At 40.8% G+C, this 24,722-nt stretch overlaps 1 protein-coding gene across 50 annotated transcripts in view; it reads left to right on the forward strand.

The window, feature by feature from the left end:
• Positions 1-24,722, forward strand: part of ANK3 (ankyrin 3) — a 756,238-nt gene that overhangs the window by 655,432 nt on the left and 76,084 nt on the right. For 30 of the 50 annotated variants that reach the window (XM_077258828.1, XM_077258804.1, XM_077258807.1 and 27 more), the window contains 5 exons: positions 2,443-2,545; positions 10,944-11,050; positions 14,086-14,118; positions 20,853-21,077; positions 24,483-24,581. In XM_077258828.1, the coding sequence (XP_077114943.1) occupies positions 2,443-2,545; positions 10,944-11,050; positions 14,086-14,118; positions 20,853-21,077; positions 24,483-24,581 (567 nt within the window). The remainder of the gene's footprint in view (positions 1-2,442; positions 2,546-10,943; positions 11,051-14,085; positions 14,119-20,852; positions 21,078-24,482; positions 24,582-24,722) is intronic. The other 20 variants (XM_077258825.1, XM_077258824.1, XM_077258846.1 and 17 more) reach the window with 6 other exon arrangements.

Genomic DNA, 24,722 nt, shown 5'->3' on the forward strand with positions numbered 1-24,722 from the left:
TTGGACACGTGCATCCAAAAGTTTAGAGATGGTCACATTAAGCTCACCTTAAAAGGTTGGAATGCATTTCAGGATCATCTTGAAATTTCACTTGAAAGCCAAATATCCCTAACTTTTTGTGAGTAGTGTATATGTAGGCAGTACACAGAAATGACTGCATTCACTGGTATGTACAAAATACAGAGCTGATTGATATGAAACCCAAGTGGATACTTTGTGCATCTTCTCCACTTTTTTTTATAAGCATTTCTACTGCAACTGCTACACCATAAAATGGCCTAACTCACAGATGAAGCATAATCAAAAAATAAGTACAATGATTTTTTGACCATAGTAATTATTAATGCATGAAATGCTGCTTACGTAAGGCTCAGTCATCTATTGTGTGTCTAGGAAAGCGTGCTTGTGTAAGGAGTATTGTCTAACAATATGTGTCATAACCTACGTCTGATGACGAGACTTCCAAATCAGAAATATGGCAGTGTCCAATCAGAAGTCTAACACTACTGCTTTGTGGCACTGTAGTTGGTGCCCCCATATATTCTTAACTTTACAAGAAAGAGACATATTTTTATTAAATAAGAGCCATGATTCTCTCCAACAAGATAAAGCTTGATGGCTGGTCTGTCCCGTATTTACAGTGCAAGGGGAATATGTCATTGTATGCTTCTAATATTTTTTTTTCAAGAATCTGTGTCACATCTTTAAAAGGATCTATCATGAAGATTTTACACCTTAAACTAATGACATGTATTTACAGGCGCTTTCATGCTGATTAAATCTATACCTTTTTTGTAGAAATCTGTTTAGTGGTTTCTGAGAAATCCAGCATTAAAATTGGATACAAAAAAACTGTAGTTTGTCACAGAGAGTAGGGAATAGGGAGGGAGAGTTGTAAGTGCATTGTCCCTCCCAAAAGCACTTGCAGCTCATTTACATGTGAGTTCAATGCTGGATTTCTTAGAAACTACCAAACTGATTTCAACAATCAAGCCGGCGACTTGTACAGTTTCTAAGCGCCATACTACTCACTACAAGCACCACTATGCTCCCCCCAGTGTCAGACCATCTCGCTGAGTTGCCTCATGCAACACTTCAAGCATGGCTACATGCTCCTGTTGCTGGAGAGCCTTCACCCGACTATAGAGAGTTGCAGCCAGACACTGCAGGAATTTAAAACCACTGTGCTCTGCAGAGTTTTGCTTCGCTGGTCTATTCCCTTACAGCAGTGGATATATTAGGCAACTCCTCCCTCCACACCTTGCCTGAGTTTAGGTCCAAGTTGCAGTTATTCACTAGGTCCCTGTAAAGGTGCGTTATTGTTTTGACTCTCTTGTTACGTACTCAGTTTGTTTACTCGTTTGTTCTGATATCTCGGCTCCTGACCCAGGCTTTTTATTTTAAACCTGTGCTGCCCGCCTTGTCCTCGAATTGTCAGACTACGTCTCTGTCTTCACCATCTTTGCTTCATATTTACCTATGACCCATTGGTCAGCTGCTGCAGGTCCAAGGACTGCCCTGGAGTGGTACTTGGTGAATACCTCAACGGTCCAACATATCCTCACCATCAGAGGTTCTAGTGAAGAACAGGCAGTCACTTAGCTACACTCCACCAGGGTAAGCCTGGCCAGTGGCACAGTGGGTCCACACCCACCGTCGTCACAATATAGATTTAATCAGCATAAAGGCACCTGCAAATACATGTCATAAGTTTGAGGTGTAAACGGCTTAGTACAGGTTCCCTTTAAAGGATTTCTAAATACAAGGCCTTAGGCACACTGCTGAGCCTTGTAGTAGAATCATGTGCCCCCATATGCTGTTCTATGCCTTTTGACAGTGATATTACTCTGTCAATAATGTGCACGGGAAGGAGCCCACAGAACATTTAGCCCCTGGTTGTAACAACTTTTTATAAACCCCTCAATGATCTTTTCGCTGGGCTATTTTGGCCTTTGTTCTGATGATGTTTATAACTGTGAAATGCATGTCATGTTTTTAAAGACTGCGTATAACAGGTTGAAGTGAGAGTGACCTAGTGGATGTTTAGTTTTACCTGTTTGCTTTGCCTCTTAGATGTAGGTTTTGGCTTGGAGTCTGCCAATCATGTATCTTCCAGGGTCCCGTTTTCATATGACACATAAACTTTACTCTAAAAGTTGACTGAGTTGCTCAGCGATGATTGCTGAACCTTAATCAATATATGTACAGTATATATTTTCTCCCTAGTAGCTATTTTTTCTCCAAAAGAAATTTATTATCCAAATCATTTGTGACAAATATTTTTTTCATTCGTACGATTTTCTAAATTCATTGTTGCTCTGACCATATTTTTTTAATCATATTTTGTTTTGCCCTGGAAGCTGCATTCATTGTTTCCTTTTTTTTTCCATCCATCTCATTGTCATCTGCGTGTACTGTGGTAAATTGTAAATGCAACAACAGCCTCCGCTCCTTCAGTTCGGATAGGTCCTACACACTGAACAGGAGTTCTTTCGCCCGGGACAGTATGATGATTGAAGAACTCCTTGCACCTTCAAAGGATCAGGTACGTTCATGTTTCCTGCTGAAATCCTATACATGACATTTTATTAGAATTAATGATCGTTATCACAATAAAACAGTGTCCTTTTCAGAATTAGAAAACCTTTCTAGCAAAGGCCCTATTATGGAATGCTGAGTCCAGGTTAGATCCACCATCCAAAAAACTCATCCTCCCGCAAGAGTGCAGAGTGACTACAAAAGGCCTCTCTTGATCCAGAGCGTGACTCCTAAGCCTTTTTCAACTGGGACCTCACTAGGCTTACAAGGAATTGCTTAGGCTTCACCATTCGTTGTAATCCATAGCAAAACTGCTGCAGATAAAGATACTCTTGGTCCCCAACAAGTAGGCAGCACCTCACAGAATGAGAAGCGCTGCTCTGGTGGACTCAACATGACCGAATTCCATTTACGATCCAAGGGGATAAATACAAGAGCCAAGTTTCCATTAAAAACTTTTGAATGAGGTTCACAGCTCATCACTAATGTTGTGCTGCCCACTGTGACACCATGAACCCACTTAGCCACACATGTGATCGCCAGGCACTCCTGCAGTGTTGCCTACCTGATAGCACCTGCAGCAACACAACAGGAGGATCCAGTGACTTTTCGCTTTTGTTTTTTAATTCTTGCCTGTAATTGTAGGCCCTTAAGCTGCCATAGAGCCCAGTTACAGCCCATTCATTTCAATGAATTGGGGACTCAGAAACACTGTAATACTTAGTTTGCCCTTTGGGGGTGCTGCAGGGAAAGTGAAGATTCTCTCACAGATCACAGCTGATTGTCAAGGGTCCTAATCAGACTTTTTGTATTAATCTTATTGTCAATGGGCTCTTCTAACAAAAGTGATTGTAAAAAAAACAGGCACAGAGGAAATGAGAAAAAAGCGCACAAAAAACTATGACAAAACTGGCATATGTGGATACTTATGGGTCAGAAGGTCTCACCAACACTACTAAGCTAAAAGATGAAGTCATTGATGATTACATTATAGTCTCCATCACATATACACTAAGATACAAAAACATGGTCAGAGGTTAATACTGGTGACCTTCTGTATATGTTCCTCAAATTCTTGGTACATTTGTTTTAAGGCGAATGTCCAAATTGTATACATTCGAGCTTCCGGGAGAATGCATGTTCTTCTAGCCCACTATGCAGATTCAGTTTATCTTCTTGTTTTCCAGCCCCGACGACCTTCTATTTATCCGTCATTAGCCACGCACGCTTCTTATTTCATAAACAACCCTCAGCTGTTCTCTCAGGCTTTGGGCCAAAGAGACTGAATACAAAATACGATAAGAAGTATCCCCAGCAGAACCCTCGCATATTGAGTTAGATGTTGGGTATGTTCACTTCCAGAGACGGAGACAGACCGAAAAGACAGCACGTTTCAAATCTAAGAAGGCTGGCAGCTCAATATCTCTACATTTGTTGGTCATATTCCAGTGAGCTAATTTAATCAACAGATTTAATATCTTTGTTCTCCATTCGATAGCAAGTATTTTTCCATGGGCATCTTTCGTTAGGCACATGCATTTCAAACCCTCCCTTAAATCCTTAAAAAGAAATTGTCATCAGGAAATGATCAGTTACTTAAATAACGTTTTATGATAAATATTTATTTTTTTAACTCATAGACCCCGATTCATCAAAGTTTTTACACCCTTTTTTCCTAGTTTAGCTTCTGACTAACTGTAAGTTAGAAGTAACTGTCACAAGTTCTCAACGTACGTCTTTGAGAGCACAAGCGATGCTCTCATAGACCTGCATTGAAAAGTGACCTCCGGCTCACTCCAGCAAACCCTGGAGCAATCCGGCAGGTCCCAAATGAGCGGCGCGGATAAAAGATGAGGATGGGAGCTGTTAAGTATAAGTCTAGGGGCAGGGACCTTACATTAGTTGCACCACTTCTGCGCAGCAATAAAAAAGAAAAAACGCTGGAGTGGTACTTTAAGTAATTAAGCCAGAAATCCAGCTTCCTGTCCTTCAAAGAGGTCCCTTCTGTAATAAAACTAGCATAATTGTGGAGTGGCCAAAACCAAGGTAGGGGCACTGATATCACCATTGGGACAGTTTTCTTAATGAAATTTTATTTGTAAATTCCATCTATTTTCAGTTTGAATAACTGAAAACCAGTTATTTTTTATATAGAGACCTAAATCACAACAGTTGGTGGACTTTTAAGGGGAATCCTTGATTAATTATCAACCAAATCTCAGCCAATTTGTATTCCTGTCAGTCCTAAAGCCAAGTTCACATGTCCAGTAATCATCCGTTAGGACAGATCCAGCAGCAATCCATTGGCAAAAAATTGTCCAGATACAAATTTTTAAAGAACTGATTTCAGCTGGATCTGTTTTTTTAACATTGAAGTCTATGGAAAAACACATTTGTTAAATAGCCATCCGTTATCTTCTGTTTGAAACTGATCCAGTGAGCAAAAAAATTTATTTTTCAAATGTCTTTTGCAAGCTGAAAGCAAGGACCTCCAACGTGGTATTTTCCGAAATACTGTCTGTACCACGTGCCACGCCAGAGAGGCAACGGGAGAATAGGGAGGTTAATAAGTGGCTCAAAAATTGGTGTAGGAAGGAGGAGTTTGGGTTCCTGCAGAACTGGGCCGACTTCTCAGTCGGCTACAGGCTCTACGCTAGGGACGGGCTGCACCTCAATGGGGAAGGTGCAGCTGTGCTGGGGGAGAAAATGGCTAGAAGGTTGGAGGAGTGTTTAAACTAGGGATTGGGGGGAGGGTATTCAATTTATAGGAGGGGAAGATAGTGCAGATAGAGACCTGGGCACAAATAAGGAAGTTGGGGGTGGCGGTAGCATGGGGGTGGGATTAGAACAATTAATCATTTAAGAAAGAATAGAGGTGCAGAGAGATACATAAAGTGCATGTATACTAATGCCAGAAGCCTCGCCAACAAAATGAAGGAATTAGAATTAATGTTGTTGGAGCATAATTATGACATGGTGGGGATATCTGAGACGTGGCTGGATGAGAGCCATGACTGGGCTGTTAACTTGCAGGGCTATAGTCTGCTCAGAAATGACCGTACAGATAAGCGAGGGGGAGGGGTGTGTCTATATGTAAAATCATCCTTAAAACCCATCTTGCGTGATAATATAGGTGAATTTAATGAAAATGTAGAGTCCCTGTGGGTGGAGATAAGGGGAGGGGGGAAAAATAAATAAATTACTGATAGGGGTTTGTTATAAGTCTCCAAAAATAATGGAAGCAATGGAGAATATCCTCATAAAGCAAATAGATGAAGCTGCGACTCAAGGAGAAGTCATTATTATGGGGGACTTCAACTACCCTGAAATAGATTGGGGAACAGAAACCTGCAGTTCCAGCAAAGGTAATCAGTTTCTGACAACTATGAGAGACAATTACCTTTCACAACTGGTTCAGGACCCAACAAGAAGGGGGGCACTGCTAGACCTAATATTAACCAACAGGCCAGACCGTATATCAAATATAAGGGTTGGGGGTCACTTGGGGAATAGTGATCACAAAATAATAAGTTTTCATGTAACCTTTAATAAGATGTGTAGTAGAGGGGTGACAAGGACACTAAACTTCAGGAGGGCAAATTTCCAACGGATGAGAGAGGATCTTGGTGCAATTAACTGGGACGATATCCTGAGACATAAAAATACACAAAGAAAATGGGAGACGTTTATTAGCATCCTGGATAGGACCTGTGCATAGTATATACCGTATGGGAACAAACATACTAGAAATAGGAGGAAACCAATATGGCTAAATAGAGCTGTAAGGGGCGCAATAAGTGACAAAAAGAAAGCATTTAGAGAATTAAAGGAAGTAGTTAGTGATGAGGCATTAAATAAATACAGAAAATTAAATAAATTCTGTAAAAAGCAAATCAAGGCAGCAAAGATTGAGACAGAGAGACTCATTGCTAGAGAGAGTAAAAATAATCCCAAAATATTCTTTAACTACGTAAATAGTAAGAAACTAAAAAATGATAGTGTTGGCCTCCTTAAAAATAGTCTGGGTGAAATGGTGGATGAGGATGAGGAAAAAGCCATGCTTGCTAAATGACTTTTTTTCATCAATATTTACACAAGAAAATCCCATGACAGACAATATGATCAGTGATAACAAAAATTCCCCATTAAGTGTCACCTGCTTATCCCAGCAGGAAGCGGATTCTTTACTGTAAGAGCAGTGAGACTATGGAACTCTCTGCCGTATGATGTAATGAGTGATTCCCTACTAAAATTTAAGAGGGGACTGGATGCCTTTCTTGAAAATTATAATGTTACAGGTTATATATACTAGATTCCTTGATAGGGCGTTGATCCAGGGAACTAGTCTGATTGCCGTATGTGTCGGGAAGGAATTTTTTTTTTCCCCAATGTGGAGCTCACTCTTTGCCACATGGGTTTTTTTCGCCTTCCTCTGGATCAACATATTAGGGCATGTTAGGTTAGGCTATGGGTTGAACTAGATGGACTTAAAGTCTTCCTTCAACCTTAAGAACTATGTTACTAAATAAAAAAAAAACAAAAAAAACAAACAAACAGATGGCTGATTAACGGATACAACTTCCATAAACTTCAATGTTAAAAGAACGGATCCAGTTAGTTTAATTTTTCTTTTAAAACTGACAAAAATGTTATGTCTGCTCAACTTTTTTTGCCAATGGACTGCTGCTGGATCCGTTCTAACAGATGATTACTGGTCATGAGAATATAGCCTAGAAGAGTTGCTATTTGGCAGACAATGGGGGGCTCTGTTTCACCTGGGAGAACTTCCTACCTTTGGACCCTCCCGCCGTATAAATTGCATTGCACAAGTATTATTCTAGGTCTTGCTCCCTCTGTATCTCCATAGTCTAAACTAATACAAAACTGCAGTAAGCCCAGCCCCATGTAACACACAAACATACGCTTTTCTGGTCAGTAAAATTTATGAGACCATATTGCTCTGTTGACCATGTATGTATCCTTAGTTTTTTCTCCATGTATTTGCCAATTTTTTTCTGTTAAAACACTTTGATTAATTTGGAAAGTTTAAGCCTCGGCCTGTGAGAGGTTAGTGGTCGTCAGGAGGCGGAACGGCTGCCGAGCTCTAAAAAGGGATCTTTGAGAGTATACAACTCCGTTACATGCTAATTACAATTAAGGGAAATTTTTAATCCCGTTCATTTTCAGAAACCATCTGCTTCACTTTAGGTCACTGACAATCCTGTAACAAGCCACTGTTAGGTGTCTAAATAATACATTTATTAATGAACAGGGGGAAGCGCTTGGCAGGAAAATGTCTATCGGTGCACCTGGACTAATAGGTAATTGTGCGCCACTCACATAGGATTATCTGGGTTATGTAAGTCAATATGTTCAGAACAATAAAGTTTCCAGCTCACACGGCCAACAAAGGGCTATATGTCGTGGAAACATCGCTCCATCTGCTTTCCTTTACATGCTATGCAAAGTACAAGAATAGAAAAAGCTTTACTATCTGCATACTACATATAGAAGTGTACCGGACATATTAACCATTGCTTTGCTCAATATAGAAGATTTTTTTTTACCTATTAAAGACTATAACTATGATATTAAAGTGTTTTACCAGGACTCTCTACCTTTAGGATAGGTCACTAATATCAGATCGGTGAATTGAAAAGAGTCTCCTGTGCCAATTATGGTGACTACGCAATGTGTAGAGTTGTGTCACTCCCAAAACCCTATTAGACATTCAGTCAGCGGTCCCACAAAACCCTTTAGCAATATACTAATTAAGTAATATATATTATTTCAAAGTGATCTTTCCTACCTTTCTTTAGTCTGAAGAATGAGAATGAGAACTTTGCTAGATTCCTTGAATATATTCAGTAAATTCTAATGGATCCTGGATACTTTTTAAGTGTTTTTTAGGCTAGTTTCACATTTGCGTCTAAATCCACAGCGTTTAAAACGCATCCGCAAGTGATGAAAAAAACGCATGTAAACGCGTACAAATGCGGCGGGTTTTTTGACGCATGCGTTAACGCATGCGGTTTAAGAAAACGCCGCGTTTGTACGCGTTTACATGCGTTTTTTCCTGCATTTGCGTTTTTGGTGTGCATGATGAGAAATTTCACAAGAGAAAAATCAAGATACCCAGACACCGCCAATGGGACTACAGAGGGCATGTATTATGACGAAACGCGGAACGATATAAATGGCCCCCCAAAAGAAATTCATGAATAGCTGGTTTTTGTTCATTCTGCTTCACAAAAATCAGAATAAAAAGCGATCAAAAATGTAAGGTGCCCGAAAATGTTACCAATAAAAATGTCAACTCGTCCCGCAAAAAACCAGACCTCACATGACTCTGTGGACCAAAATATGGAAAAATTGTGGCTCTCAAAATGTGGTAACGCAAAAAATATTTTTGGGAGTAAAAAGCGTCTTTAGTGTGTGACAGCTGCCAATCATAAAAATCCACTAGAAACCCCCCTATAAATAGAAATCAAACCCCCTTCATCAACTCCTTAGTTAGGGAAAAATTAAAAAATTTAAAAAAATGTATTTATTTCCATTTTCCCGTTAGGGTTAGGGCTAGGGCTAGGGTTAGGGTTAGGGCTAGGGTTAGGGCTACGGTTAGGGTTAGGGCTAGGGTTAGGGTTAGGGCTACGGTTAGGGTTAGGGCTGCGGTTAGGGCTAGGGTTAGGGCTAGGGTTAGGGTTTGGATCCCTTTATCACCTTCATGGTGGGGGGTGGCTTATCAGTGTCTAAACTTGTTTTTCTCTATTGAAACGCATGCGTTAAAAAACGCAACCAAACGCATGTGCTTAAAACCGCATGCGTTTACATAGACAGCAATGTGTTTTTTTGTCGCAATCCTTGCGCAATCGACCACATGCGTTTCCTGGTGGCAAATAGACGCCTCTAGAAATTACTACATGTTGCAATTCCGCGCCAAGCCGCAAACGACGGAAAAACGCATGCGTCGTCAAACGCGGCAAAACGCGAGAAAACAAAAACGCATGCGTTTTTAATGTTAAATATAGGAAAACAAAACGCATGTGTTTATATGCGGTACAAACGCTGCGGCAACAACCGCAAATGTGAAACCAGCCTTATACAGTTGACAAAATTTAGACTACAATACTGTGTCCAGCTAAAAAGGAGTCATATACTAAAGCCTTTGGATTCTGTTTGAATCATCATACTAAATTACTCCCTTGGGAGTTCTGGCTGAATCCCATTTTAGGACCATTCATCTGGATCCTTTCAAAGAATGATGGATGTGGAGCACTGGCCTAATCTAAACCCAGCCTTACGGGCTCTAGCTTTTCAAATATGTCATACTTTACTAGTACCCTTGAATTGTACATTGGTCTGTCTTAGAGGTACTGAGGGTAATACAGTTGTGCTCAAAAGTTTACAAACCCCGGCAGAAAACACAGTAGTTTGACAATAAATGACTTCACCCAACTACTAACCATGAGTGGAGAAAAAGTTTTGGTGTCATCATTCATATTCTCTGAAAATAGGCCAAGAAAGCAAAAATTCTGCAGGGGTATGTAAACTTTTGAGCACAACAGTAGCTGAACACATATTGTTGATTTCTGTTCCCTAACAACCATGAAGCTTAAAAATGGAATTTCATCAAAGAATTCCCCCCCCCCCCTTCAATATTAAAACAAATAAATGGGTTATAGATGGTGAGTCTACACCCACAGATAATATTGGGTTCACGATTTGGTATTGAGTATTGAGGGGGGTCACCAAGTGTCCAACAATTGGTATCATGATATTTAAAGACAATACAACTGATTTGAAAACGACTTAAAAGGATATTTTCATTTTATCAAGCGGGTAAAATTTCAAAATGCTTGCAACATCGTTCCAATTTAATTGTTATTACAAATTCATCTTCAGTCTTAAGAATGGAGGGATTTTACATTTGAAAGCCTACAGATCATTGTCTATGTCATCAGCCACCGCTGCAGTCTCATAAGCAGAGGGAGGTCTGTTAGGTATGGAGTGCAGTGCTTACAAGCTCTTTCCAATAAAGCTATGAAGTGCTGCTCTGAACCTGGCCAGACCACTAGACCTGGCCATCTTCAGTGCCACTGGACTCCATTGATGCCACAGTGGCAAAGCTGCCCCCGCTTACAGCAACAGAGAGTGCACAGTTCGGGCAACTAATCAAGCGTGCACTGCCCCCGGAAAATAAGAAGCCGGGTGACAGGGGAGCTGTGTGCCCTTAATAATGAACATGGGATAAGCTATTTAAACAAAATCATCCATACAGAATGTTGGTGTGGTTTTCTTTCATGCAAATGGCTCATTATTGCCTCTTTCTATCAGGTTAGTATTGGTAATAGTGCAGATTATGGCATTTTCCAGATTACTCACCAGTTGTACTGTCTCTATTTCAGCATAATTCCTTCACAAGAGAGTTTGACTCGGATTCACTGAGGCACTATAGCTGGGCTGCAGACACTTTGGACAACGTCAATCTTGTCTCAAGCCCTGTGCATTCTGGGTAAGTTGAAAATCTCAGGGGTTTTTGAACTATTTTTTTTATATACTTCATAGTTGTTTTTTGTCAACTTAACCAATTGAACCTGTCTATTGTTTGAAATGAAAAAAAACCATGTTATGAGATTTTGTGAAATTTGACAATGGATCCATATGGGCTAGAGAAGACCCTGGTGATACACTATCAACTGAGAGAGAAAAAGAAGTCATAACAGTCAAAAGTGAGCAAAGTGCTTTTGCATGCCAGTAGATCCAGGGCAATCATTGAGTAAAAATGTATTTTTAACTGTTTATGGCCCAGTTTATGGCCCAGCATTTTTGCCCTTGCTGACATTAACCTCTGAGCATTGCTGAGTCTTCTCTGTGTCTGCTTTGCCGCAGCAGGAGAAATCATCAATCCTTATTCACTAAATGGGGATCTATACATTTTAATGTTTTTTTTCCATATAGGACCATATATATACCGTATATATCATCAGACTGCATTATATATGCAAAATCTGCAAGAGAATCATCCAAATAGCTGATTTTGTAGTATTGTATTAAATTTGATCTCAACTAGCGGAGAGTAAGTTTACCAGGAATCTCTGAATTTCTGCCAGCACTCTGTAAGGAGTAAGATGATTTTACATTGAGAGGAAGCCTTTGGGTGACATATCGCATTATATGCCCATATTATGGAGTAGAATGCTACCTTTAGTCAGATATATTCATTGGTAGATCCTCAAGACATTTGCCTTCTACATATGTTTAGACAAGATGTAAACAGAATTATATGGAATTCATAGACAGGTCATACTGAGTGCTGTAAGCAGCTTCAGTCTCCTGCAGGATCAGCTATACAATGGTGGGAAATGCAAAATTACCTGCAGTTTTATATATATATATATATATATATATATATATATATATATATATATATATATATATATATATATATATATACACAGTATATATATATATATATATATATATATATATATATATATATATATATATATATATATATATATATATATATATATATATACTGTGGGTACGGAAAGTATTCAGACCCCTTTACATTTTTCACTCTTTGTTTCATTGCAGCCATTTGGTAAATTCAAAAAAGTTCATTTTTTTCTCAATGTATACTCCGCACCCCATCTTGACTGAAAAAAACAGAAATGTAGAAATGTTTGCAAATTTATTAAAAAAGAAAAACTGAAATATCACATGGTCATAATAAGTATTCAGACCCTTTGCTCAGACACTCATATTTAAGTCACATGCTGTCCATTTCCTTGTGATTGTGGACAGGACAACTGGTTGCCATTGAAGGAAACATGAATGCGGCCAAGTACAGAGATATCCTGGATGGAAACCTCTTCCAGAGTGCTCTGGACTAGGGTTGAGCGACCTTTAGTTGTTGAGCGACCTTTAGTTTTTTAGGGTCGAGTCGGGTTTTGTGAAACCCGACTGTCTTAAAAGTCGAGTCGAGTGAAATCGGCCGACCACCGTTAAAAGTCGGGTTTCGGCCGAAACACGAAACCCAATGAAGGATTTTTTTTTTTTTTTTTTTTCCTCCTCCTCCTCCTCCTCCTCCTCCTCCTCCTCCTCCGTCCCAGCACAGAAAATTTCGTATTGCACATTCCAAATCCCTACTGCACACAAGCGATAACATGACGATAGGCGTTCACTCCCCTAACACCTATGTCATCACTCTGCCCACGCTCATTCATTGGCTGAAAAAATGGCGCTAATCGCGTCATACGAAACGCGACTTTCGCGCCATGATCGCGTACCGCATAGCCGACCCCGCACAGGGATCGGGTCGGGTTTCATGAGATGCCGACTTTGCCAAAAGTCGGCGACTTATGAAAATGAACGACCCGTTTCGCTCAACCCTACTCTGGACCTCAGACTTGGCCGAAGGCTCACCTTCCAACAAGACAGTGACCATAAGCACACAGCTAAAATAACAAAGGAGTGGCTTCAGAACAACTCTATGACCATTCTTTACTGACCCAGCCAGAGCCCTGACCTAAACCCAATTGAGCATCTCTGGAGAGACCTGAAAATGGCTGTCCACCAACGTTCACTATCCAACCTGATGGAACTGGAGAGGATCTGCAAGGAATAATGGCAGAGGATCCCCAAATCCAGGTGTGAAAAACTTGTTGCATCATTCCCAAGAAGACTCATGGCTGTACTAGCTCAAAAGGTGCTTCTACTCAATACTGAGCAAAGGGTCTGAATACTTATGACCATGTGATATTTCAGTTTTTCTTTTTTAATAAATTTGCTAAAATTTCTTCATCTGTTTTTTTCAGTCAAGATGAGGAGCAGAGTATACATTAATGAGAAAAAAATGAACTTTTTTGAATTTACCAAATGGCTGCAATGAAACAAAGAGTGAAAAATGTAAAGTTGTATGAATACTTTCCGTACCCACTGTAATTCCCCCTACATTTTGCTGGAGCATAATTTGGAAGGTGATGGGTGCTATGCGGTATATCCGCAATAAGGGCTTGTGCAGACAAATGTATTTTGGGTCCGTGTGTTATCCAATCTTCTCCTATGGGGCCGTGCACAAGTCCGATTTATTCCTTGGACTAATTCTGTCCGAAGAAAAAAATCTCAACATGCTTGATTTGCGTCCAATATTTGGATCACACTCGGCCATGCTATTCAATGAGTCCATGGAAAAAATTGGACTACACACGGATGACATCTGAATGCAGTCCGGTTTTCACAGACTGACAAAATGAAGAAGTGAAGAAGATGGAGAATTTTAACTTCTCCACATCCGAGAAAATCGGATCATATTGTGCTCATACTCTGATCAAACCCTGATCAGAGTGTGATTAGCATAATTAGCAAGATTATCTCAGAAGAGGTGACCCGAGCCTTATATAGAAAGAAAGCGGCGCGCTCATGATGACTCATGTTTCTCTCCTTTGCTACCCATATGGTTCTTTACATTGATACATTTTTTTGCTTGCGTATAACTGTTTATATGATTATTTTTCCATTTTGCTTTTCCATATTATTTTGCAGCTATTACTCTTCACCTCCACTGTATGATGCAAGGTGATCATGCTGATTTGTGTGCGCTTGTGCCAATTTGTTTTAAAAGTACTAACTGGATTTTCGCTGCTGTATTTATTTTTTTTAAGTGCGTGATTATCATGGGCAGTAAGATAGAGAATGCATTGAATGCAGTTATTTAATGTGGCTGTGGTGGATTAGCATGCTGGTACAGAATTACAGATTGATTGATGTGTTAGATTGGTGAAGAAACATAAAATTCACTACTATTTTCTGCTATTTTTATTAAGAATGTCAAAATTATATATCACAGATTGGAATTACCTATTAATGTATCCCCATCATCTTCTGTGGTGCTGTACAATATTATACAAAGAACAAGTACACGACAATAACAATATAATACTGTACCGTAACGTACCACATTAGTTCCTCAGAGGCGGTACATGGTGGCACTGAGAGAGCTTAGGCATTTGCAATAGGAACTCATGGTTGGGTCATATGGGCGTTTCTTACCGTCACACAGCCATAGAGTTAAAAGGTTTTTCCAGGATTTTAATATTTAAGGCCCAGATAATCATTAGACCAATATCAACTTGATTGACAGTGTAATGATTATGGTGACCTCCGAGCTCTCCCTCGACAATTGGTGACCTCCCAGCTCTCCCTCGACAATTGGTGACCTCCCAGCTCTCCCTCGACAATTGGTGACCTCCCAGCTCTCCCTCGACAATTGATGACCTCCCAGCTCTCCCTCGACAATTGATGACCTCCCAGCTCTCCCTCGACAATTGGTGACCTCCCAGCTCTCCCTCGACAATTGGTGACCTCCCAGCTCTCCCTCGACAATTGGTGACCTCCCAGCTCTCCCTTGACAATTGGTGACCTCCCAGCTCTCCCTCGACAATTGGTGACCTCTCAGCTCTCCCTTGACAATTGGTGACCTCCCAGCTCTCCCTCGACACTTGGTGACCTCCCAACTCTCCCTTTGACAAATGGTGACCTCCCAGCTCTCCCTTGACAATTGGAGACCTCCCAGCTCTCCCATGACAATTGGTGACCTCCCAGCTCTCCCTCGACAATTGGTGACCTCCCAGCTCTCCCTCGACAATTGGTGACCTCCCAGCTCTCCCTTGACAATTGGTGACCTCCCAGCTCTCCCTCGACAATTGGTGACATCCCAGCTCTCCCTTGACAATTGGTGACCTCCCAGCTCTCCCTCGACAATTGGTGACCTCTCAGCTCTCCCTTGACAATTGGAGACCTCCCAGCTCTCCCTCGACAATTGGTGACCTCCCAACTCTCCCTTTGACAAATGGTGACCTCCCAGCTCTCCCTTGACAATTGGAGACCTCCCAGCTCTCCCTTGACAATTGGTGACCTCCCAGCTCTCCCTTGACAATTGGTGACCTCCCAACTCTCCCTCGACAATTGGTGACCTCCCTGCTCTCCGTTGACAATTGGTGACCTCCCAGCTCTCCCTCGACAATTGGTGGCCTCCCAGCTCTCCCTCGACTATTGATGTAAGGGAGGTAAGAATCCAGTAAGTCTTGATTTCAGACTATAATAAGGTAGAAGAAAAAGCCAGCTCACCCAATAGTTCAATCTGAACAGAAGCACAAGATCCACACCACTGCCCGGCGTGAGTACGCACTGAGAAGGACAGGAAGATGATCCAGCTTCTGATCCACAACTCAAATCGTAAGATTAAAAACATCAAGTCTTTATTTCCAAGATTAAAAGTCCAGGGTTTCAAAAAACACCAGTGACTTCCCATATGTGTGAGTTTTTGACACTTTGGGTATACTTTTAATCTTCAAAATAAAGACTTCATGTTTTTAACATACCAATTTGAGTTGTTGGATCAGAATCTGGATCACCTTCCTCTCTTTCTCAGTTGATTTCAGACTGCCAATCCTTTTATTCTCAGCTAATTAAGCCACCGCCGAAAGAGTGTGGCAGCGGCTCTCTCACAGAGAGAATAGGAGCACTGGACGGAGCACTTCTGTGTATGGAGAAGTTGGGGGCAATAGCTGGCGGCAGAATGATCTGACGAACAACTGTGTATTGTGTATGGGGACCTTTTCCTTAGGACATTATTACCAGATCCATGAGCATCACCTCCAGTGATCAGCTGATTAAGATCACGTCATTGTGTGCCAAGCACAGCTCTGTATGTTTTGTAGTGCCTGTGCTTGGAACTGCTGCTCCTTCGAGCATGGAAAATAGTGAGGATAGCTAATCTGGGAATTTAGGCTGCGTTCATAGATTCGGTTCTGAGCCATTACATGGCGGTTTCAACAGATTTGATTCTTCTCATGATTATGATGGAAACCATGAGACAAGTGGAGTAGCATTGTGGCTTGCCATGCACACCACTGTACTAAAATAGGGTTTGTCATCTATTCAAAGATAGTGTGACCATAGCCTTACATGCACCAATTACTAGCAAGTCTTTAAATGGAATGTGTCACCAGGTTTTTGCCGCCTAATCCAACAGCGCCGAAATGTCGAGACATAGACCCTGATTCTAGTGATGTGTCACTTGTTGGGATGCTTAGTGTAGTTTTGTTGAAATCACTGCTTTACCAGCAGCAGATTTTCACTAGAAGACGCGCAAACCTGCTGCCAGGTAGTCCTCCATATATATGAGCCATGTATAACCTCACCACTGATTGGCAGCTTTCTGCCTATGCACAGTGTATACAGACAGAGCTCAGCATTCAGAGCACTGGTAGATCGGCAGCAGAGAAAACAGGGATTGTATCAAAACTGCAGTAAGCAGCCCAGTAACTGATACATCACTGGAATCATGGTCTCTGCCCCTACGTCATTCTGCTCTCAGGTGAGGTAGCAAAAATCTGATGGCAGATTCCCATTAAGCTTGCCAATTATCATTGAGGTTCTTGTTGCAGCTTGGTTCACGTTCACTTCAGTGGATATAATATTTTATTACATGGCGTCCATTCTGTCCCATTGAGGTGGTCTATGACTTCTATATGATCTTATATGGGATATGGACAGGGGTTGTCTTTACGGGAATCCAGTTTCCATTGTTGGTAAGTTCTACATAGAAATATTAAATTTCTGGACTCAGAAGTAAGAATAGTCCTTGTGTTAACAGAACACACTGCACCCTGATTATATAAGTGTGTTTTGATTTAAAAGGTTTTTTCTTGCTTAATATGGCAGTCATATTGATGCAGAACTGTTAGTGAATCAGTCACTGCAGGGTCTGAGACGGTGAGGATTCACATTACACAATGCTAGGGGAAACCTGAGGATATCCCATAACCTGTGGGGCCATTCTGTCCCTTATTAATCAAACCGGTTTAAATCAAAGGCGCTTTGTGTGCCTGATACAGGCGCTGCTTGTCTGTGGTCACGGGAGCCAACTGCTGCCAGAAGAACTGCGTCTGGCTTAATTGTATGACAAGGACAAAAACGGCTGCACTAATCAGTGATGGACAAAGTAAATGTATGTTCAGGATGGAAGACTTGCCAAGCTTTACTCAATAGGAAAACATCTGACATTCACTGTATACTATATACCCAAGGCTTCATCAACGGCCCCATATACTGCAGCCATGGCTATAGAAAAAGAGTCTCTTTAACAAAAACCCAGAAAACATTCTCTTTCCAATAACATGCACATTTTTTATACTTGGTCTTCCACAACCTCACCTTTTTAGCAGATTTTGTCTGTTCCTCACCTTTTTTTAAACCTCCTACACAGCTGTTTCTGTTTCAGTTAATGAGCGTGTTTCTACCTACAAATGAAAATCCGTTAATTATCACTTGTTTGTTATGATCCCTGACCTTGCACAAGGTGCGGTCACACCAAATATTGATTTGATTTAGATTTCGCTTATTTTCCTTCACTTTACATTTTGTTAGTTCATAAAAATAAACAATGAACACTTCTATTTTTGAAAGCATCGTTATTTTGCAGCATTTTTTCCACACCTGCCTGAAAGTTTTGCACAGTTCTGTAAATCTAGTCTTGTTAGCCAAGGGGACAGAATCCTCATGAAGACGCCCACAGAAGAGAGTTGAGGACCACACCCCCTTGGCTAAAAAGACTAGATTTACACACAGGGAATAGGAGGTCACATCTTAAAAGCCCAGAAGGTGCAGTAACAAAGAAATACAACACTAGATGCAAGGATCAGTGACATTCAGATCAGCTAGAAAATATTATATATTTATGACAAGTGATAAGTCCTCTTTAATTGTGTGCCTGTATTGGCTGATACATCCAAGAGCATCTGATAGAGAATTACAGTCATTGTCCATCCAGATTTTCCAACTATCACATATTTGAAACTAACTAGAGTGATTTTGATCTGATGCATGTAAATTTGCAGTTTGCGACTGGATGGACCAGTTCAGAGATTTTATTTTAATACGTGAATGTTCACTTTAAACCGAATATTGTTTTTTAAGTCTAAATTGTGTACTGATTAATTCCATAAAACATCTTTATAGCGGTCACAGCTCCAATATACCTGCTTCCTTTCATACAGCTGTTAAATGACATGTGCAAAGTTCTCAAAGGCTTCAGTCACCACTAGAGGGAGCTACCTGCATACTGTTTTATTATTGAGTGCACTGTATGAATTGTATGCATGGCTCTACATAACGGATTAATTCATCATGCTGAACAAGTATTACGTCTGTTCTCACAATCAGCCGATTCATTAGCCAGGCTCCTGCTGAAACTACGTGAGAACTGTTTGCTACCCACAGTCAAAAGCAACTGCGGCATGTAGGTGGTTAAAATGAGGGAGGGAGCGAGCTCCCTATGTCAGACCAATCCCACCCTACCCCGATGATGGGGGTACTCATATGTTGTTATTTTAGACTGGGGCTTTCCACGGAGCCCAAACCTGTCAATTTTGTCCTCCTTTTAGACCCAGCAAGATACGGTCTAATAGAATCCCTTTTGGCCTGATGTATTGCAGTGTCTTACATAAGCGATCAAGATCAAACAAGTGCAAGTACCCAAGAGGAACTAGACATAAAAAGTGACAAAAAAAATGAAAAGGAAATATATATATATATATATATATATATATATATATATATATATATATATATATATATATATTCCTAAGGGATAAATGTAACTTTTTATTTACATTTATATGTATAAATGTAAATAAAAAGGTTACCTTTATCCCTTAGACATTTCTTTATTATTTAAAAAAAAAAATCTAATAATGTTAAAAGCATATACCGTAGTTGGTATTGCCATGTTCGTAACGGTCCTGGCTGTAAAAATGTCACATTAGTTATGCCATATAGTGAACTCCATATGAAAATAAGGGGCAAAATTGCTGTTATCTTTCATCGTGCTCCCTAACATCGTAAAAAAAAACATAAAAAATGAGCGTACCCCAAAATGTTACTAATGAACATGTCATCTCATCCAGCAAACATAGAGCTCCTTCGATGGAAAAATAAGAAGATATGGCTCTCAGAATATGGCGACACAAATGATTTTCTTTTCAATGGATTTTATTGGACAAAAGTATGAAAATGTACCGTAAATCAAAAGATCTATAGAAATTATCATGCTGACCTGATGAAACATGTCATTAATTCCACTTGGTGAACATTGTAAAAGAAAAAGAACCTGAAAAAACACAAACAATAAAATTGCAGAATAGTTTTTTTAGCCTTAGGGTATGTGTCCACGTTCAGGATTGCTTCAGGCTTTGGTCAGGATTTTATGCAGGTAAAATCCTGACCAAAAATGCACCTGAGGTCACTGGCAGATCACCTACGGTGTTCCTGCGTATTTTGCTCATTGTAGCAACATGCTGCGTTCTGAAAAAACGGAACACGTGTGTTTTTGCGGGAAAAACGCATGCGTTTTTTAATGCACAGTGGAGACAGGATTTCATTAAATCCCCTCCACTATGCTGTAACATCTGGATGCTGCGTTTTTGACGCTGCGGCTCAGCGCTGCGTCAAAAACGCAGCGTTTCCTGAACGTGGACACATACTCTTAGGGTATGTGCACACGTTGCGGATTCTGCTGCGGATTTTTCCGCAGCGGATTTGGAAAATCCGCAGTGCAAAACCACTGCGGTTTTCACTGCGGATTTTATAGCGGTTTCTTCTGCGGATTCCACTGCGGTTTTACATCTGCAGTTTCCTATTGGTGCAGGTGTAAAACCGCTGCGGAATCCGCACAAAGAATTGACATGCTGCGGAAAATAATCCGCTGCGTTTCCGCGCAGTTTTTTCCGCAGCATGTGCACAGCGGTTTTTTTTCCCATAGGTTTACATGGTACTGTAAACTTAGGGAAAACTGCTGCGGATCCGCAGCGTCAAATCCGCTGCGGATCCACAGCAAAATCCGCAACGTGTGCACATACCCTTATACATGCACTTATGTAAAAAAAAAAACAATTGTCGGCAAAGGTGGACCACCCAGCTCTTGAACTCCCCCCTGCTGCAAACTAGAGTTTTATCATATAACTGTATGTCCATGTGGCCAATTTGGAGCTATGAAATGGAGCCTTGACCTTATAAAGATATACAGATATATAGAAATTAATCAGAACTGAATTTTGCACTTCAAATATTGCATTTGCATGATAAACCTATCCAAAGTTTATTATACTTGCACAATTGATCTTCCAGGGGCGCTTGGAATATTAATTATTACAGCTAATCAGAGAAACTGCATGAATAGCTGAATATATATCGTCTTTTATTTTTCCTTGTCGCTTTTTTACTGACACCTGCTGTCCTGTTTTTAACAGTTTCCTGGTAAGCTTCATGGTGGACGCCCGTGGTGGCTCAATGAGAGGAAGCCGACACAATGGCATGAGAATCGTTATCCCACCAAGGAAATGCACAGCTCCAACTCGTATTACCTGCCGCCTGGTCAAGAGGCACAAATTAGCAACACCACCACCAATGGTAGAAGGAGAAGGATTGGCAAGTCGTTTAGTTGAAATGGGCCCAGCAGGGGCTCAGTTTTTGGGGTGAGTTACCTTATTATACATTTTATTTATACATTATTCTTTTAATTTGCAGATTAAGATAAGTTTTTATACCATGATATCCGATAAAGCTATTTGTACATGCCGATTCCATAGTGACATTCATACAGAATGATCGACATCCAAAATCATATCTTTACCCATTGAATTAACTATAATGTATTTATTATGTAGATTATTTTACATCTATGACCTTTTTAAGAAAGCCATTACACCTTTCACTCTGCAACAGATCAGTTTAGAAGACAGTTGTGACGGCACTGCACTCTGCAGAAAATATTATCTTTTGAATATTTCTATGTTTTTTACGCCATTTATTCATTTTGCACTATGTTCTCCGCTGGAAGAATTACTCCTTAATACAAACACATTGTGTGAGACATGTGACTGACAGCCTTGATCTCCTGGTCTAACTCCCTGCATGATTAGAAAATACAGAGAGTAAAAGCACAGGTCACTAAAACTATTCAAATAAGGTCCCGTCAGTCAGTGTCGAGAGAGGCTGCACAGCTGAGTTTAGCTGTGTCACATTACAAACACTTCTATCAGCTCTCCTCCTCTCATAGCACAGACACCTCTGCTGTATGTCTAACTTCCACCACCACTCCCCACACACACAAACACCTAGAGCTGAAAGTACAAAGGTGTCAGTAACACATTTATAGAAATAAACTTGGCACTCAACTGTGGATAAAGGCAGGAAAGGAAATGACTTTAATGTACATCCATAAGCAGTACATAACACATATATGTCTGTTGTGCTCAGCTCAACTTGTAATTACACTGCAGTGATTTCAGACCAAGCTGTCACTATATGTCTCACACAGGCGTAGCTCAGAACAGGCAGGTTACCCCTGTGTGATACATACAGCGAGAGACAACCTGATCTCACTGTTGAGCGATTACAAGTTGCCCTGAGCACAACGGACATAAGTGTGACTATGACAACTTTAAACTCTCAGCTCCAGACAAGCAGTATGGACATCTCTAGTGATGGCTTATCTTAAGGAGAAATCAGGATCTTCTGTCTGAAATCAGACATGTCAGGTCCTTAAGTCCCCCAACAATCATCTGTCCAGGGCATATACATTAAACTGGAAGCTGAACCCATCGATATCAGCAATTTCAGCCACTGTAATTCAAATGTGGGGGATTTTACTCTGTTATGTGTCCCCTCTCTACTGGTAACCCTGCTTCTTTAAGCCAGCCATACACATTATATGGCTTTCTGCCGAATTATGCTTAGACCAATCGTTTGGCCAACAGCCATCTTGGCCATCTTTCCCATATACAGGCGCCCTCGTTCAGCTGAGTGCTTCAGTGTTCTCTATGACAAAACTGCAGACAGACATTCAGACATTGGACATGCTTGATGGACATCTCCCACAACGAAGTCCCCATTCGCACATTAGAATTTTGGCTGAACTGATCAATATCAGGGGGAGCTGTAGGAACAGCCACATTCCAACAAGTTGTGCATGGCCTCACTCAACACAAAATTGAGCGAGGTCATACACATCTCTTCGGAAAGTGGCTGGGAGTATTCATATCACATACTTCTGGTCACATGATGGCTCGGGTCTCACTACTGGCATTGGAGAATCCTCCCAGTGCGCATTGTGCACAATGTGAGGATTCTCCTTGAATGACAGAAGACGTTTGCAAAAAAACCTGGACAACCCGTTTAAGTGTCCTTTCACATGGTCAGATAAACATGCCTGCTTACAGAGGTGCTGCCAACAAATCTCAATTTGTAGGTCAACATAGATGTGTCAATCAACAATGTACAAACAAATTATGCCCGATCCTTTCACGACTGCACATTTACACTGAACACTGATTCAACAATTGTTTGGGCTGTTTTTACCATGTGTATGAAGTCCTTAAAGGGGTTTTCCGGTCAGAGAATATTGATGATCTATCCATAGGTCCCCTACTGATTAGTGGTTTTTTGCTCTGCCGGCGGCCAAATGTAAACAGATGGAACAAAGTTCCATTTAATGTGTAGTGGCTGCTGCCGTGTCCTTCACAACAACTCCTATTCAAGAGCATAAGAGATGTTCTGCAGCACTCAGCAGCAGCCCTACACTACGCTCCACGCTTTGCAACTCTGTTTCACCTGTTTACATCCGGCAAACGCCAAAGCTCGTAAGAGCGGATGACTTGGTTTGCCAGATGTCGATCGCCCCACCAATCTAATATTGATGATCTATCCCGTCATCAGTATCCTCTGACCAGATAACCTCTTCAACTCTCTGACTACCAAAGACTCTGACATTCCCATTTACTGTAGGCTGTAAAACGAGATTTTTAACTTAACTAGCCTGTTGTGCTGGCATCTATTGGCCAATGTGAAAACTGCAATATTTCATCATTTATTTTTTGCATGACAGGCCAACATAATTATGTCACTGATGATAGTGCCCATTTAAAGTGACTAATTATGCATTTATGGTTAAACAACCTTGCAATGTGTGATACTGACTAAAGTCCGCTATTTCATACAGCCTGTGTCTTTTTTTCGTTTTTACTTATTTAAAATAAAGATTACATCTTCTCATATCACAAAGACGTTATAGGAACTCCTTGCCATATCAGATTAATAATGAATATTTCATTATTAAATAATTCAGAGTACTTCACCATTAGTGAAGCCAACCGAAACGATAATGTTAGTGTAAGTGTCATATTCTATTTTGCAAGCAATCATACCTGTGACATTGCTGTATTATCCATCTTCATGGCAGGCAGCAAACCTCATGGTATGGACTAGACCTTGAAAACCCAGATTGCTTCTACTGTTCTGAAACGCTGCATTACAGAACTTCTCACATTTTGATGTGGTTGCTTTGTGTCTGTAATGCAAATTCTTAGAACGTCCAGTGTGTACGCAGGCTGTCAATGCATATGCTTTATGCTATTGACCACTAGGTCCATGAATGCCCTCCCCTTAGACTGCATGCAGAACTTTACTTTATTTTCCAAAGCGGATACCAGACTTGTGCCATATAGTGATGAGCGAACGTGCTCGGGTGCGGTGTTATCAGAGCATGCTCAGGTGCTAACCGAGTGTCTTCGTCGTGCTTGAGTCCCCGCGCCTGCATGTCTCACGGCTTCTACACAGTCGCAACGCATGCATGTATTCGGCAATCCTTGCATGTGTTGCGGATGTCGAACAGCTGCGAGACAAGCGACAGCAAGGACTCGGAATATATTTTTCGAGCATGTCGAAGTTACTTGGTTAGCACCCGAGTATGCTCCAAAAACACCTTACCTTACGCTCATTACTTCTGGCTTAAAACCGGCAATTATTGTCTGGAGTGGCCTCCCCAATCCTAATTTCCCCTTCTTTCCCCTTTCTCTTCTTGCTGCATGGATGTTATTCAGTAAACTGCATCTTCCTACTAATTCCCCCCCTCTAAACGAGGGAGAGAGCTTGATTAGCCGAATCCTGCAGCTTGGGCCTCAAGGGACAAAATTTATTGGGTAGGATGCTGCATTATTAAGCCAAAAATTAAGGCTTTAAATGGTCGAAGGGTTTTTTTTTTGGACATTTTCTATTATTTTCCATCCTCATTTTTTTTTTCTTTTCTGTTGTTACAATTTTTAAGTGAATTCATGTTGGTG

The sequence above is a fragment of the Ranitomeya variabilis genome, chromosome 4, assembly GCF_051348905.1.
Source record: "Ranitomeya variabilis isolate aRanVar5 chromosome 4, aRanVar5.hap1, whole genome shotgun sequence".
Lineage (NCBI taxonomy): Eukaryota > Metazoa > Chordata > Amphibia > Anura > Dendrobatidae > Ranitomeya > Ranitomeya variabilis.